At 48.1% G+C, this 13,633-nt stretch overlaps 1 protein-coding gene across 1 annotated transcript; it reads left to right on the top strand.

Moving 5' to 3' along the window:
• Positions 1–1,706: 1,706 nt before the first annotated feature.
• On the top strand, positions 1,707–10,924 carry TBXT (T-box transcription factor T). Its single transcript, XM_056344686.1, has 8 exons — positions 1,707–2,047; positions 2,216–2,480; positions 3,051–3,185; positions 3,935–3,996; positions 4,091–4,152; positions 5,106–5,282; positions 6,863–6,995; positions 8,858–10,924. Exons 1-8 carry the CDS (start codon positions 1,842–1,844, stop codon positions 9,123–9,125), a joined length of 1,308 nt encoding a protein of 435 aa, XP_056200661.1. The 5' UTR covers positions 1,707–1,841; the 3' UTR covers positions 9,126–10,924.
• The last annotated feature ends 2,709 nt before the right edge of the window (positions 10,925–13,633 follow it).

Consider the following 13,633-nt stretch of genomic DNA (forward strand, 5'->3'; position numbering starts at 1 on the left):
CCGTAAGTCACGGCTCCTGAAGCAAAAAGAAACGGAAAATAATAGCAGAAGCACTGGCTTGGGTGCAGGTTGGGTGAAGCCAGGCGCGCTCGGGCTGCGGCTCCGCTGTGTGCGGAGCATGGAAAGGCAGGGGTGCGGGCAGGGGTGCGGGCAGGGGTGCGGGCACATGTGCGGACAGAGATGCGGACAGGGATGTGGGCACGGGTGCGGACAGGGGGTGCGGGCAGGGGTGCGGACAGGGATGCGGACAGAGGGTGCGGGCAGGGGGTGCCTGCTCGCAGAAAGAGCCTGTGCCCAGACTGAACCGTCGTCTGCACCCTGCAAGAGGGACCCCGCCATCGTGCCTCCCCCCGGTAGCCCTGCCTTCCAGGTCCTGCTGCTCCCAGGCAGCTGCCAGTGTACCCCGGGCACCTTCTCCTAAAATCTTAAAAATCCGGGCAGCGATGGTGCGGGTTCTTTGGAGAAGAGATGCTTGTTTTAAAAGCAACCCTCACTTTTACACCGCAGCGCTCCTTTCCCCCCTCTCCTTTGCTCCCGTTTAAAGAACTTGTTATTGTTTAAAGAGACCCCGTTGAACTATTTCCTGCTCATTGTCACCTCTCTCCCCCTCGCCCTCTATCCAGGGATTCTCACGGAAAGGTAATAAACTGTTTCCCTCACACCACAGACCGTCGCAGCCCCGGAGAATGCAAACTATCAAACCACCGGCGGGCGGGAGAGTTTCAGCCCAGCCCTCCTCTCCCTCTCCTCAGCCTGGCTTTTGCCCCAGACAACTCGAAAAGAAACTCAGCCCGTTGCAAAGTCCCACCCGTGAGGCTCAGGCTCCACTCCTGCCCGCAGAAACTGGTGGGGCTTTCTCCTTGTTGTATGGAACGAAGCCTTTAGCTGTCGGCCCGGGGTTTAGGAGGTGGGGTGGCTCGTAACCATCGATCTGATTTTTAGACTTTATATATATATTATATATATTTAGGTGGGATGGCTCGAAACCGTCGTGGTCCGAGCATTTCGGCTGCCTGCACGGGCGGTGGGAGGCCAGGTCCGCGCCTTGTCTCACGGGCGGGCGCTGCAAGCTGAGGACCAGGTGGCGCGGGTGGGGGGCATCACTGTGGCAGCTGCTCTGCAGGGCGATTTTAGCTTTGTGGTTCAATTTTGCAGCAAGGGCCGTGGTTGCTGACTGCAACCTTCACTGCAGCTGAAGCGCCACGGCTTGCGTCCGGGCAGCCTGGGAAGCGGGGCCGGGGGGGGGGGGGGGGCTGGGAAGCGGCGGGGCGGGGGGGAGGGCGCTGCGCACAGCCTGCGGAGGGCTTCCCGTTCTTTCCCTAACTCTGGATCCGCGGCGGGTGTTGTCTCCCCAAAGCAGACCCGGGGGCTCGCCGCGGCGGGCGGCGGTGGCCCCGCTGGCGAGTGCGGCGGGAGGGTGCCGCACGCAGGTTATGGGGCTGTTGCCGAGATGGGCCATTTCCTCCGCGGCTACCGGAGCCCCGGCCCCGGCGGCTTTGATAGAGGTGCAAACATTTGGGGGCAGATTTACATAAAATAGCCGCGTTTAATCCAGCGGGCCGCAATTAACATCACAGGCTTCCCCGGGCACCGTTGTGATATGGCCGCGGGCAGCCAATCGGAAAGGCCGGCCGGGGAGATCAAAGCGGCCGCCCGCCAATCAGCGGGGCCCCCCCGCCGGCATTGTGATGTCACCGGGGGGGTGTTTATGGCGGGGTATAACAGCGGCCGCTTCCCCGCTGCCGCTCGCTGGGGGCCGCGCAGGTCGAGCGGAGCCAGCGCCGGCCCCGCCGCTCGGGGCTCTGCAGGGCGCCGGCCCGCCAGGCGGGCGTGGGGCCGGGATGAGCTCCCCGGGCGCGGAGGGCGCGGGCAAGCCCCCGCAGTACCGCGTGGACCACCTGCTGAGCGCCGTGGAGAGCGAGCTGCAGGCGGGCAGCGAGAAGGGCGACCCCACGGAGCGGGAGCTGCGGGTGGCGCTGGAGGACAACGACCTGTGGCTGCGCTTCAAGGAGCTCACCAACGAGATGATCGTCACCAAGAACGGCAGGTAGGGGTGCCGCCGGCCCCGCGCCCTCCCGCCGCCCCCGCGCACAGCCTCCGGCGGGGGGTGGGGGTGTCCCCGGCGGCGGGGGGGCGGGCGGCGGCACAGCCCGGCTGAGCCCGGGGGGCGGGGGCTGCCCCCCGCCGTGCCTCGCGCCGCCGTGTCGCCCCGCAGGAGGATGTTCCCGGTGCTGAAGGTGAGCGTGTCGGGGCTGGACCCCAACGCCATGTACTCCTTCCTGCTGGACTTCGTGGCGGCCGACGGGCACCGCTGGAAGTACGTGAACGGGGAGTGGGTGCCGGGCGGGAAGCCGGAGCCGCAGGCGCCCAGCTGCGTCTACATCCACCCCGACTCGCCGAACTTCGGCGCGCACTGGATGAAGGCGCCCGTCTCCTTCAGCAAAGTCAAGCTCACCAACAAGCTCAACGGCGGCGGGCAGGTAAGCACCGGCACCGGGACCTGCGCCGCCCTCGCCGCCTGGCCGCGCTCGGCGGGGCCGGACCGACCCGTCCCTCCCGTCCCGGGGTCCTGCCGGGCCACCGCTCGCTCCCTCCGTAATGCTCGTCCGTGCGCTGTTAGCAAACGCGCCGGCGTGGGGTGAGTCCTCGTGTCCCGTCCTCCCACCCCCCGCATGCTTTCAGCAGAGCTGGTCTTTCCGCTGGGGCTGGGTGCCTTGATAATTTGACTTTCTGCTTTAAAATCCCTGCCTGGTCCGAATCTGCAGTGTAGTAGGCTGCATCCTTCTGGCTCTTCATCGCCAGCGTGTTTGCGGACTATGCAAGCCACCCTGTCAGGTAACAGGGATGAGGATAACTGGGCAAAAAGTCGGGGTGCCTGACTGCAATGTTCCCTTCTTTTTCTTGCAGCTCTGCTTTTAGGGTTTATTCGTACCTGTTGGCTCTTTCTCCTCTGCTGGAAAGATGGATCATTAGATACTTTACAACCTGAGCGCTCGCTGTGCCTGCCGCCACTCTGTCACTGCTTACCTGCTCTGTCCCTTTGCTCACAGATTATGTTGAACTCTCTGCACAAGTATGAGCCAAGGATCCATATAGTGCGAGTGGGTGGCCCGCAGCGGATGATCACCAGCCATTCCTTCCCCGAGACCCAGTTTATAGCAGTGACAGCCTACCAGAACGAAGAGGTATGCACGGCGGGGAGGGAAGGATCCGAGTACCAGCAGGTTTCAAGTGGCAAAGCGCATGTTACAGAGCAAAATAATGGATCTCGCTTCACATTTGTCAGTTCTTGCTGTGCTTTGTTTGAAGCTAAATGTGAAAAAAGAATTGAATATATGTAGAAGACCTATGGATGTACAATAGCACAAAGATCTGAGTGCTGTTTGTCTCCTTATGTACTGCAAATTGATTGCAGGAGAGTAATTCTTAAAAGATTCTGTGGGGCAAACAAGTATGGTAAGAAATACAGCTGTCGTTTTCGGCTACATAATGAAATAACTGGACATGCCACTTTCAGCGCTGGCCTTTCTCTGTTAGCCAAAATGCACATTTATGTTTAATGAGTCTGTAAATGACCAGTTTTTTGAGATTTACCTTTTTTTAATGGCCATTCTGCTCTGGCTTGAAATGTGAAGGTTTTTGTAACTCTTCAGTGTACTACCTTTCTTAGCTGTTTCCTTAACTGATCAATAAATGCAGACAATTCAGTCTCTTAGAATTTGACCAAGGGACTAATTCCTAGCCCTCTGCTAACAGCTCAGACCTTAGGGGCTGTTTAATTGATGTCCGTAGGTTGGTGTTATGGGCCTAATCTTCTTTCTTCAAAAATCTGTGATTCCACTAACTTCATTGGCTAGTCCTAATTCAAATCCTAGTATCTGTATGGTAATGAATGGTTATACTTGCAAATAAAGGTATTTGTTGTTGTTTTTAGATCACAGCTTTAAAAATTAAATACAATCCGTTTGCAAAGGCATTTCTTGATGCAAAAGAAAGGTGAGAGCCCTTAACTCAATTCTAAAGTGTGCATTTTTTTACATAGGTCTGTAAAAGCAGATTCTTAACTAAGACGGCACGTTTTCTCTTACAGAAGTGATCACAAAGACATGATGGAGGAAGTGGGAGACAACCAGCAGTCTGGGTATTCGCAGCGTACGTTTCCTTTCATTTTGCATCGTGGAGATAACTTTGATTTCTTCTATCTTATCCGTTAAGTTAAGCAGAACTTGGAGAGCAGAGTTTGCTGGCTGGCTTGTTAGTTCATAGGGGGAATAACATTACCAATCCTCATGGTTGTGGTTCGTGCAGGTTTATGATTGTATAAGTATTATGATATATGCGCGTGTATGGTTAAGATTTCTGCATTACATTCAAAATCCTTTAATAGAATCTTGCAGTTACCTTCATGTCTAAAAAGACAGCTGCCTTTTGTATGCGAGGGCAGCAATATTCATATAGATATGGAGGCAAAAGTTAATTTCAAAATACAGCAGAAAATTGCTGAAATGGTACTTACGTTTTAAGTACTCTAAGAAAATTAGGGGCAACCGCTTAAAAAGCTTTTTCAGATTGGTAAAAATTATTAGTGTTCTAATGATTTCTGTTTTAACAGATTCTTGCTAAATGTCTGCAGCCTATAAAGGTGGGAAGTTGAGTTGCAGTAGGAATTGCTTTGTTTCAGTGAAGATGCCTAATTTTTAAGAGTTCTTCTTAGCATTCTTAGAAACCTTAGAACTTTGGTATAGATTGAGACCCCCAAAGAGCAATTTAAAACTGAAGATCACGCTAGCAATTACTGAGCACACACTACCTATGTAAGGGAGGGTTTAATCATTTCAGTGTTTCCTTGCTGTGATTGTAATTCAACAATGATTTAAAAAATGGTGTTAGCTTAACAGGGGGCTTCTTATAAGCTGTTGTCTAATTTTCCTTCATAAGATCTCTTATGAAAGTTGTAAAGATCCAGATTTTTCAGCCATGTGGAAACTGTTTCCTTTCCCGAGTGAGTGTGTCCTCGCTGATCAATTATTTATCTGGTTGCTGTGATTCTTTCCCTGCCTGGCTGCATTACATACCCACCTTACAAACCTCTTGCTTCCTCACAGTAGGTAGTTGGCTTATCCCTGGGACTGGGACTCTGTGCCCACCTGCCAATCCTCACCCTCAGTTCGGAGCCCCCCTGTCGCTCTCCCCTGCTCACAGCTGTGAAAGGTACTCATCGCTGAGGAACCACCGTCCTGCCCCCTACCCCAACCCCTACACCCATAGAAACAACTCGCCAAGTAAGTCTGATGTTGCAGCTCTGTAAAAAGATGGGAAATGAGCAGAGGGATGCGAGCTTTGAGCAGTGGGCATCTCAAGCGATGACACAGAAATTGAGGTCGCCATCTAACTCAGTTGGCACAGAGCGCTTGGGGCCAGCATTGCAAAGACATAGGGCTGATGAGTACGTCTCCCCAGTCTCTTTATGATGGAAAACCTGAGGGTGTGTAAAACTGTTTTGTGCTAATCTGTTAGATTATGTGGTTCTGGCTTTGTCTTGTGCTCTTGAATTCTTGTAACCAGTGAGCTTAAGCTTACTTTGACTTTTTTAAGTTTGAAAATGAGGATTTTAATCATTAGTTAGAGGTAATACAATGAAATGAAGAAGCATATGTCTGGTTCTGTTAGTGTCACTTGTTATTAACACATAATAATTGAGGGCCTGATTCTGTCAGCTTTACTTGCCTAAGTTAACATCAGTACGTTAAGGTTGTTCTCAGTGAGTGTCACAACTGGATATACAGAAACAATACAGAGCTGAATAAACTGCAGACCAGTTTAAAAGTTGTGCTCAGAAATAGCCAGATAGCTTAAGACTAAGTGCCTTCAGCCATAGGTACTTAAGGGAGAGAAGGGCATTTTTAACAATGATTTTTTGTGTGTGTGTGGTTTCTTTTTCTTCTGGCAAAGGCCTGTTAACAATTTTTGCCTTTCAGTCTGTATGGATATTGAAGGTTCCCACTTCACAATTCAAAATATTTTTTTTTAAAGTAATACACCAGCTTCTAGATGCAGCCTGACCAATCTTGTATGTAGCTTTGTAGTTCATTTAACTAGATCTCTGTGGGCTTGCATCTTGGAGATGTTATACAAGTTTTGTGACTTGAAACAGCATAAATGAACAAAACGGCTCTGGTGTTCCTTCTTGCTTCCTAGTCCTCAGCAAGGAACCTCTTTGTCCCTCAGCCAGCTGCCACAGCAACTTCTTTCTCACTATGGATGGCTGTATAGGATTCCCTTTATAGCTTCCTAATGCCTTTGCTGTGTTGGCTGGCCAGTTTTGGTCACAAGCCAAGTAGCTTAAGCCCCAGTCCAGTCACTCCTGATGGTGCCTAAGGCAGACTTCAAAGCCCGTGGTGGCATGCTCAGCTCAAAACTGGGATGTGTGATCCAGTGATATGCGCACTATTCAGGGCTGCCAGGCTGCTACTGCCAATGTAGATGATGCAGATAAAAAGGTGCCTTGGGACAGCGTAGGTAAGGAGCTCGCCTCTTCCCACTGACCAAACAGGGAAGCATGGGCTGAATTAGCAGGCGGTTTGAAGACAGCTTTTTAGCCATAGATCCTACATAGAAATAAGACTTTGCGGTTGTAAGTTGAGCAAAACAACACGTCAGCAGGGGCAATGCCAGTGGAAGTGTAAGCCTGACACAGCTGGTAGCTGACTTCATTTTTCTGTGTGTGTGTATGTAATTTTATTTGGTTTTTTGCAAGGCAGTAGTGGAGGAGGGAGGTTTGAAGTTATACATTGCATTTGAATACAGAATTGTTATTTGGTTTGGTTCTAGTGTGTTTTAAGTGCTTGCTTGCTTTTTTTAGCAGCCTATGCCGATAACTCCTCTGCCTGCCTGTCCATGCTGCAGTCCCATGACAACTGGTCTTCTCTAGGAGTTCCCACACACACGACGATGCTGCCCATGAGTCACAGCACTGGCACATCTACCAGCTCCAGGTAGGAGTCCATCCCTCAGCAGCCCTCAAACTGATCTATTGATACTTTGTAGAAAGAAAAGGCTGAAATAGGAGTAAAGTCACCAGCAAATTGGAAATCCTTATGACCATGTGTGAATCATTCCCTATCTGGGGAGGGCACAGAGAAGGATTGTTCTCAAGGAAGACATTGAAGAAACAGATAAAAACTATGGTTTTTGTGGTTTGGTTTTGGAAATGTAGATACTTGTGACAGCAATATTTGATAGATTAAGGATTGCAAATCACTTAAATATCCATTGAATTTTAGTATGCTTTTTTAAGTTTCATCTCTTTTAAGCAAAATGATGGTTAAAAAGTTTATTTTTGGTCTGTTTCATTTTAGCTGGTCACTGCTCTCCCAGCCATCTCAACAAACCCTTGTTCTACTAACGAAGGGGCAGTGAACCGTAGTGTGGAGAGCAAGTGGTTGGGGCAGTAATTCTTTACTTAAGTATTTGCCACACAAACCAACGTATCATGGGATTATACACATGGTGAAAGTCTTTCCCATTTTGTGATCATATAAATGTATCTCTTTCTCCTTTTTGTCCTTATTATCTTAATTAAACTTTTGAATCCTTTAGCAGAGATTTAGCTTTCAGTCAGTCCCTTAGAGCTAAACGTCAAAAAAAAAAATCGAAGAGATACAGATAAGGTGGTAAAATCTTTGCTATTAACCACAGAGGGCTGAGGTTTGGGCATCTTTCTCAGCGATTCAGACCTACAACTCCATTTGCAGAAAGCATTTTTATTTGAACCGTGCACATGGACACTTTGTTGTTAATCAGAGTATGCACTACTACCTGGTATAAGATAACTCTATTACTGAACATAAGTTTTAGTCCTGAACATGTGTTAATGAAGCAAACAAGTCATCCTAGCACTTCTATGTCTGACTCCCAGGATTTATACTTGGAAAGTTGCAAAGTCCATTGAGTTTCAGTTGCTGTGCTGAGTTGTGCAGTAGGTAAAACCATTAGAGCTGGAACTGTGGGTCCTCAAGGAAGGCATTTCTCCCCAAAGACCCCTTTTGTCTAAACCCCTATCTGTAAAGTAAGAATAATATTTATCTATCTTGTTAAACTGCTTGAGATAAATAGGTAGAAAATGCTGTGTCGTATTATACAGCAGGACTGAACTTTTTTCATAGTGTTTCTCTTGAATCACCTTGTTTCTTGTAATTAATATGTATATTTATACATACGTGTGTGCATATACATACTCTGAGGCAAGAGAGTGTGGAGGCTGTCCTCACAAGGCTTTTCTTCCTTTCAAGCAGTCGTTTCTGTAGTATCTGCAATCTGCAGCCATCAGTCTGGCTCTTCCCCTCCTAACATGAGATGATGAACAGGGAGGGCTGAACTGCTGTCTGGAGGCACCTGTCCCTCTCTGACTACAGAGGGACCCAAGAGGGATTAGGGCTCTGGCAGGCCCATGGCAACGGATTTAAACCTGCCTAGGTCCAGCAGCTGCGGTGTCCAACCTCCTCCACCATGTGCCTTCCCCCTGAGGCAAGGGCATGGCACGGCTTAGGATCAGCTCTCAAACCTCCCCGTTTTTCAGCCAGCCTGTTCATTCCTCAGCTTGGCTCAAAATCCGCTGGTAATACCTAGCGCTGGAACCTGCTGTTGGAGAACAGGGAGGTTAGGTTTATTGGTGGCGTGCCATGAGTACAAATCCTGCCCAGGGTTCCTTCCTGCCTCACAGTGGCTGGGAACATACTAAAGAAATTCCCTGTCTCCAGCAAATGGACCCAGCCTTGGAGCTGTGTTCTGACCTGAGCAACTGCCAGCAGCACTAGGGTCACTATAGTAACTTGTTCTATCGCTTTCCCTCTTTCAGCCAGTATCCTAACTTGTGGTCTGTGAGTAACAGCACCATCACACCTGTGTCTCAGCCAAGCGGGATGTCCAATGGCCTGAGCTCCCAGTTTTTACGTGGCTCTCCAGTGCACTACACTGCCCTTCCGCACCCCGTCACTGCTGCCTCCTCCGCCTCCCCCCTGTACGACGGCGGGGCACCCACGGACCTGCCCGACAGCCAGTATGATGCCTCTGCACACGCCAGGCTAGCATCCACGTGGACGCCTGTCACCCCTCCTTCCATGTAAACCCAGACCTTTTCCTATAAGACAGACTTTTTAGCTACTGAATTACTTTAAATGCTTAATCCTCAAGGAAGAGAAAAAAGGAGACATGAAGTAAATTACAGACAAAACATCTGCACCGCTTTGCATAAAGCGTCTACGTTATACCTCTTATAGTGAACATCATTGACTTCATGTAGTGTTTACAAACCTGGTGAGCGTGCAATTCTGAGAGCAGATTCACTGCTTTTAATCTTTTTTTTTCTTTAAGTTTGGTAGACCTAATTTTTAAGATTTTTACTTAGATTCCAAATTTCTCAGTGTTTGATGTATTTGGACCTGAGGTTTGGCGTCGTTCTTGAGTAAGTTACTCCTAACTGTTTTTCAGTTATTTTTTTTTAATGGCAAACTTAGCTATAGTCATGAGAAGACTTTTATTAACTGTCTAGTTAGAAGCATTCTGAAATATGCACAAATGTAGCTGAGGAGTGAAGTTTTTGGAAAATCATGTGCACTAACACGTATTTGCCTCACAAATACGTTGCGTTCTTAACTGTATGCTTATTTCCTTGCTGCTGAATTAATGTTGAGACAATCTGCCAGAACTATATTCTTCTTAATAAACGCAGTATTAATGTTTGGCCTAAATTGTTTCACCCAAAAGATTCCTTTTAGAGGTAAGTTTTGCTGTTTGATCGCATAGATTTCAAGTACCTGTCAGCTTAGCTAAACACCTCGTTTCAGACAGCCAATGTCTAGTTTAGGAGCCCTATCCAAAACCTCTTTGAGCCACTGAAAAAACACCAGTTTTGTTTGGTTTTATGGTCTCTGGCTCAGGCCTTAAGGGAGGGAGTTCAACACCTGGAGAATCATTCTAATTTATTTTATTTCAATATTGTACTCTGTTGAACTATATTTATTATCTGGTAAATTACAACTTTTTTACATATCTTAACATGTAGAAAATAATCCCTCAACCTACAGTGTACTCTTTTAAGACAATCATATGTGGGATATGTCACCCAATGGTACATTGAACAGCGTGGATATTAAGTAGTTAACTTACTGTAAGGGGGGAAAGTCCTAGTTACCAATAATTCTGGGGAAAATTGCAGATGTGCTAAGCTTTAAAATACACTGATGCCTTAACTTGCTGGAAAGATCAGGGCTTGATAAAATACTTCTGTCAGGACTGTTATCAAGTAATATGCTCTAAATTTCTGATGAGGCTAACCCAAAACGTTGGCCCAAAGTGTGCCCTCAGACATGTCTCTTTCTCCCGCTGACTCCGGTGAGTACATGCCCAGAGGAAAGTGAATTGTTTTGCATAAGCCATAATAAATAACTTTTATAGTGAAGTGCCTAATACAGTGAAGCAAAATTCTGTATCAGGGAATTCCTTAAATAACTCTGTGTGCTCACGTGCTACGGTGGCAGCTTGAAGATGAAAAAGCAAATTTTTGCCACCATTTTGGTCTCTTTGGCACCCTATGGGCAGGTCCCTGCACCTGGAAAGACTTTGGCAGGGCTTTGTCCGTGCGGAAGGATTTGTGTGTGACTGCAGGCTGCAGTCTCCTGGCGGTACTCCGGTGGGAGACAGCACCAGAAGCAAATGGCTGCACGACCGTGTTCTCTGTCAATATGTAAATACTGATCTAAGCGCTCCTATTTTATTGTGAAGGTAAATTGTGTAAATGATGTAAGTGCATTATTATTTAGACTATTTTGTAGAAATTAGCAACGTATTTCATTGTGAGGTTTTTTCTACTTGTATTTCGGAAGTATAATTTAAATTGAAAAACAAAGAGTAAAGATTCTTAAATAAACTTCATGCTTAACTTTCAGTTTGTGGGGAGTGGTGTGAAAGGTGGAACAAACGCACATCAGACATATCAAACCTACAGTATGTTGTCCTTCCACAGAGCGGTTTCACAAATGGTTCCTGCTGCACGGTGGCTTCCGGATGTGGGTGAAGGGTCAGAGAGTTCTTCATAACCAAATCAATGATCATTTAGTCATGAAGAACTTAAAAAGATCTATTGAGATGCTACATTCTCCTCATCTGCTTCTCCCCCTTTTCCTGCCCCTCTTTGTTTCTCCCTCCTGTCAGTAAATCCTTGACTGACCCGTGGTCAGAGGTGTTGGGTGAAAGCTCTTTTCCCACAGTGACCAATTTGTAGGATAAATGCTGGTGCTGGATGCAAGCCTGGCAGCTGCTGTGTTCTACCCTGATAACCAGATTTTTCAAATGAGCTTCTGAATAATGACCCCAGTAATAAATGCCTGGTATACTCTGATATATTGAAGGAGTCTGTTGCAGACTGATCTAGCACTACAGTGACTGTGCAGATAGCTGAGCACGCAAGTGTCACTTCTGGGAGCTGATAGTGTCAGTGGGGGAGCCCAGCTCGTGTTGTGGAGGGAGCTGACTTTATCCTTTGCCCCAGAGCTATGCCCTCAAAGCAGACATGTTGGAGGAAAGAGGGTGATCCATCCGCCGTGCAGTGAAATGGAGAGAGGGGTGTAAAGTGGGAGAGAGGTGCTAGCTCCAAGGCTGCAAGATGTCCCTTTGCATGGCCCCTGGCAGGCAGCCCACAGTGGGGCTGTCTTTGCTCCAAAGGAAGACAGTCCACAGCTGCTGCCCAGCACAGAGGTCAGGGGTTTCTCAGGTTCTTGCACAACTTGTACTGAAGAAACAATTCCTATGTCTATGTGGGCAAAAACACCTGGGGCTATTTATCAGCTTTTAAGATTTAGCTGGGTCTGGATGAACTACCTGCCTGTATCTGGAGCCCTCTGGCTATGTGAGGAGGAGCCTGGTGCCCCTCTCCTGCTATAGCTTGACATGCGGCCTTGGAGGCCTCCATAACACTGTTTTGAGGTGAACTTAAAGCCAGTGGGAACTTTTCGATGCCTGGAAGACCATGTGATACTAACCTGGGAGCTGAACTCTGGGTCCTGAAAGAGGTTGTCGTTGCCTGGTGAGCAACCTTGGCAGTGTCATGTGGGTAGCTTCTCTGCTGGTCAGTACTTTCATACTCGTTTTAGGTCTTGAGGCAAAGGCAGATTACCATCAAATTAAACTCATTGCTATGAAAAGATTTCTGAGCCTGAAGAATAAGTATGTATGCACAAGGCCTTCGTAGATGCAGCACTGCACATCTCCAGGCAGCTTGGTGCTGGTAGCAGGTGGATTTTACCTCATCAGCCTTTTTTGGTGTGGGTTTTTTTTCCCCTCCCATACTTTCAAATGAAAGAAACCGAAACCTTTCATGCCATTGAAGGCAAGTTGTGTGCTGCTTTAAAGCAGACTGAGCATTTCACCTTCTGTCTTTTCACACCTGCTCTGCCACCATCTTCTTCCTCAATGGTGCTTTTCCTCTTGCTGGGTTCGTGTGGCTAAGCAGCCATCGGAAGCACCTCAGGCTCACAAACAGGGTTGCTGTTGCTGGAGGAGCTGGGCAGTCAGACCCGGATGACTCCACAAATACTCAAGCCAGCATGAAAACCACGTGGATGTTGTGTGACTCATCTGGAGAGGCTTTTCTCACCCGTGGGCTTGCGACAGCAGCGCTGTGCCATGCTCCCGCCCCAGCCGCCTGCTGGTGCACCCCTGGGGCTGGTGGCGGAGGCGAGGCGGAGGCACACATGTACCTGACATTTCCGAACGCTGAAAAAGGCTGGTGTGAGACAGCTCGCCCCAGCTAGCCCGCTGGCAAGCAGGGCTCTGTGGTTTCCCTGTACCAGTGCCACCACAGCTCTTTGCCACTTCTGTCCCCGTGCCACATGCCAGACAAGCACCAGGGCTAGAGATTACTGGGAGAGGTCTAAATGCTCGGAGATTAAGCCATCAGCAAATGCTCAGGACTCTTCAGAAACCTATATTGTTTACCATCTCCACATGTTAATGCTTTTTTCCTTTGGGTAAGGAATAGTTGCCACCTGCAAAAATCGTTGTAGACCCCTCAGCCCTGTTGCTCACGAATGTCTTGCTCTGTCTGCAAAAGCCATATGAATACTCAGTCCCATGCAGGAGTAAAACACCAGACTGGGTATTCCCACACTTGTCTCCAGCCTGACTCGTCCCCATAGATGTCAATTAGATTAAGTGAGATAATATATATTAAGGTATTGCATCACTGGCATCAATAGTCCAAGCAGTTAATGTAATTAAAATAAAAATTAACTAAAAAAGTAAAAAAAAATTAACCCCACACCTATTCTTAGGCAGGTGTAAAGAAGACAAGAAGAAACATGTATGTTTTTAAAATGACACACAGGCCCATTCCAGGGGCTTAGATCTGTGGAGAAAATCATTTTCTCTTCAGAGAGTCTGGTTTTATCTGCTCCTGGATTTCTGTGCCTTTGAAAACGGAGGTAAAGAAAATGAGGGAGCCAGTCTGAGTGGTGTATGGTGCAGTTCCAGCACCCGGGGTGCTGCCATGGGTACTTGACCAAAGGAGTGAATATCCTCCTGTAGATGGCTGGCTGTACTTGCTAGGCAAGGAGCTTGCAGCTTTATTTTTGCCTTT

This window comes from Falco biarmicus, chromosome 6, assembly GCF_023638135.1.
Source record: "Falco biarmicus isolate bFalBia1 chromosome 6, bFalBia1.pri, whole genome shotgun sequence".
In the NCBI taxonomy this organism is placed as follows: Eukaryota; Metazoa; Chordata; class Aves; order Falconiformes; family Falconidae; genus Falco; species Falco biarmicus.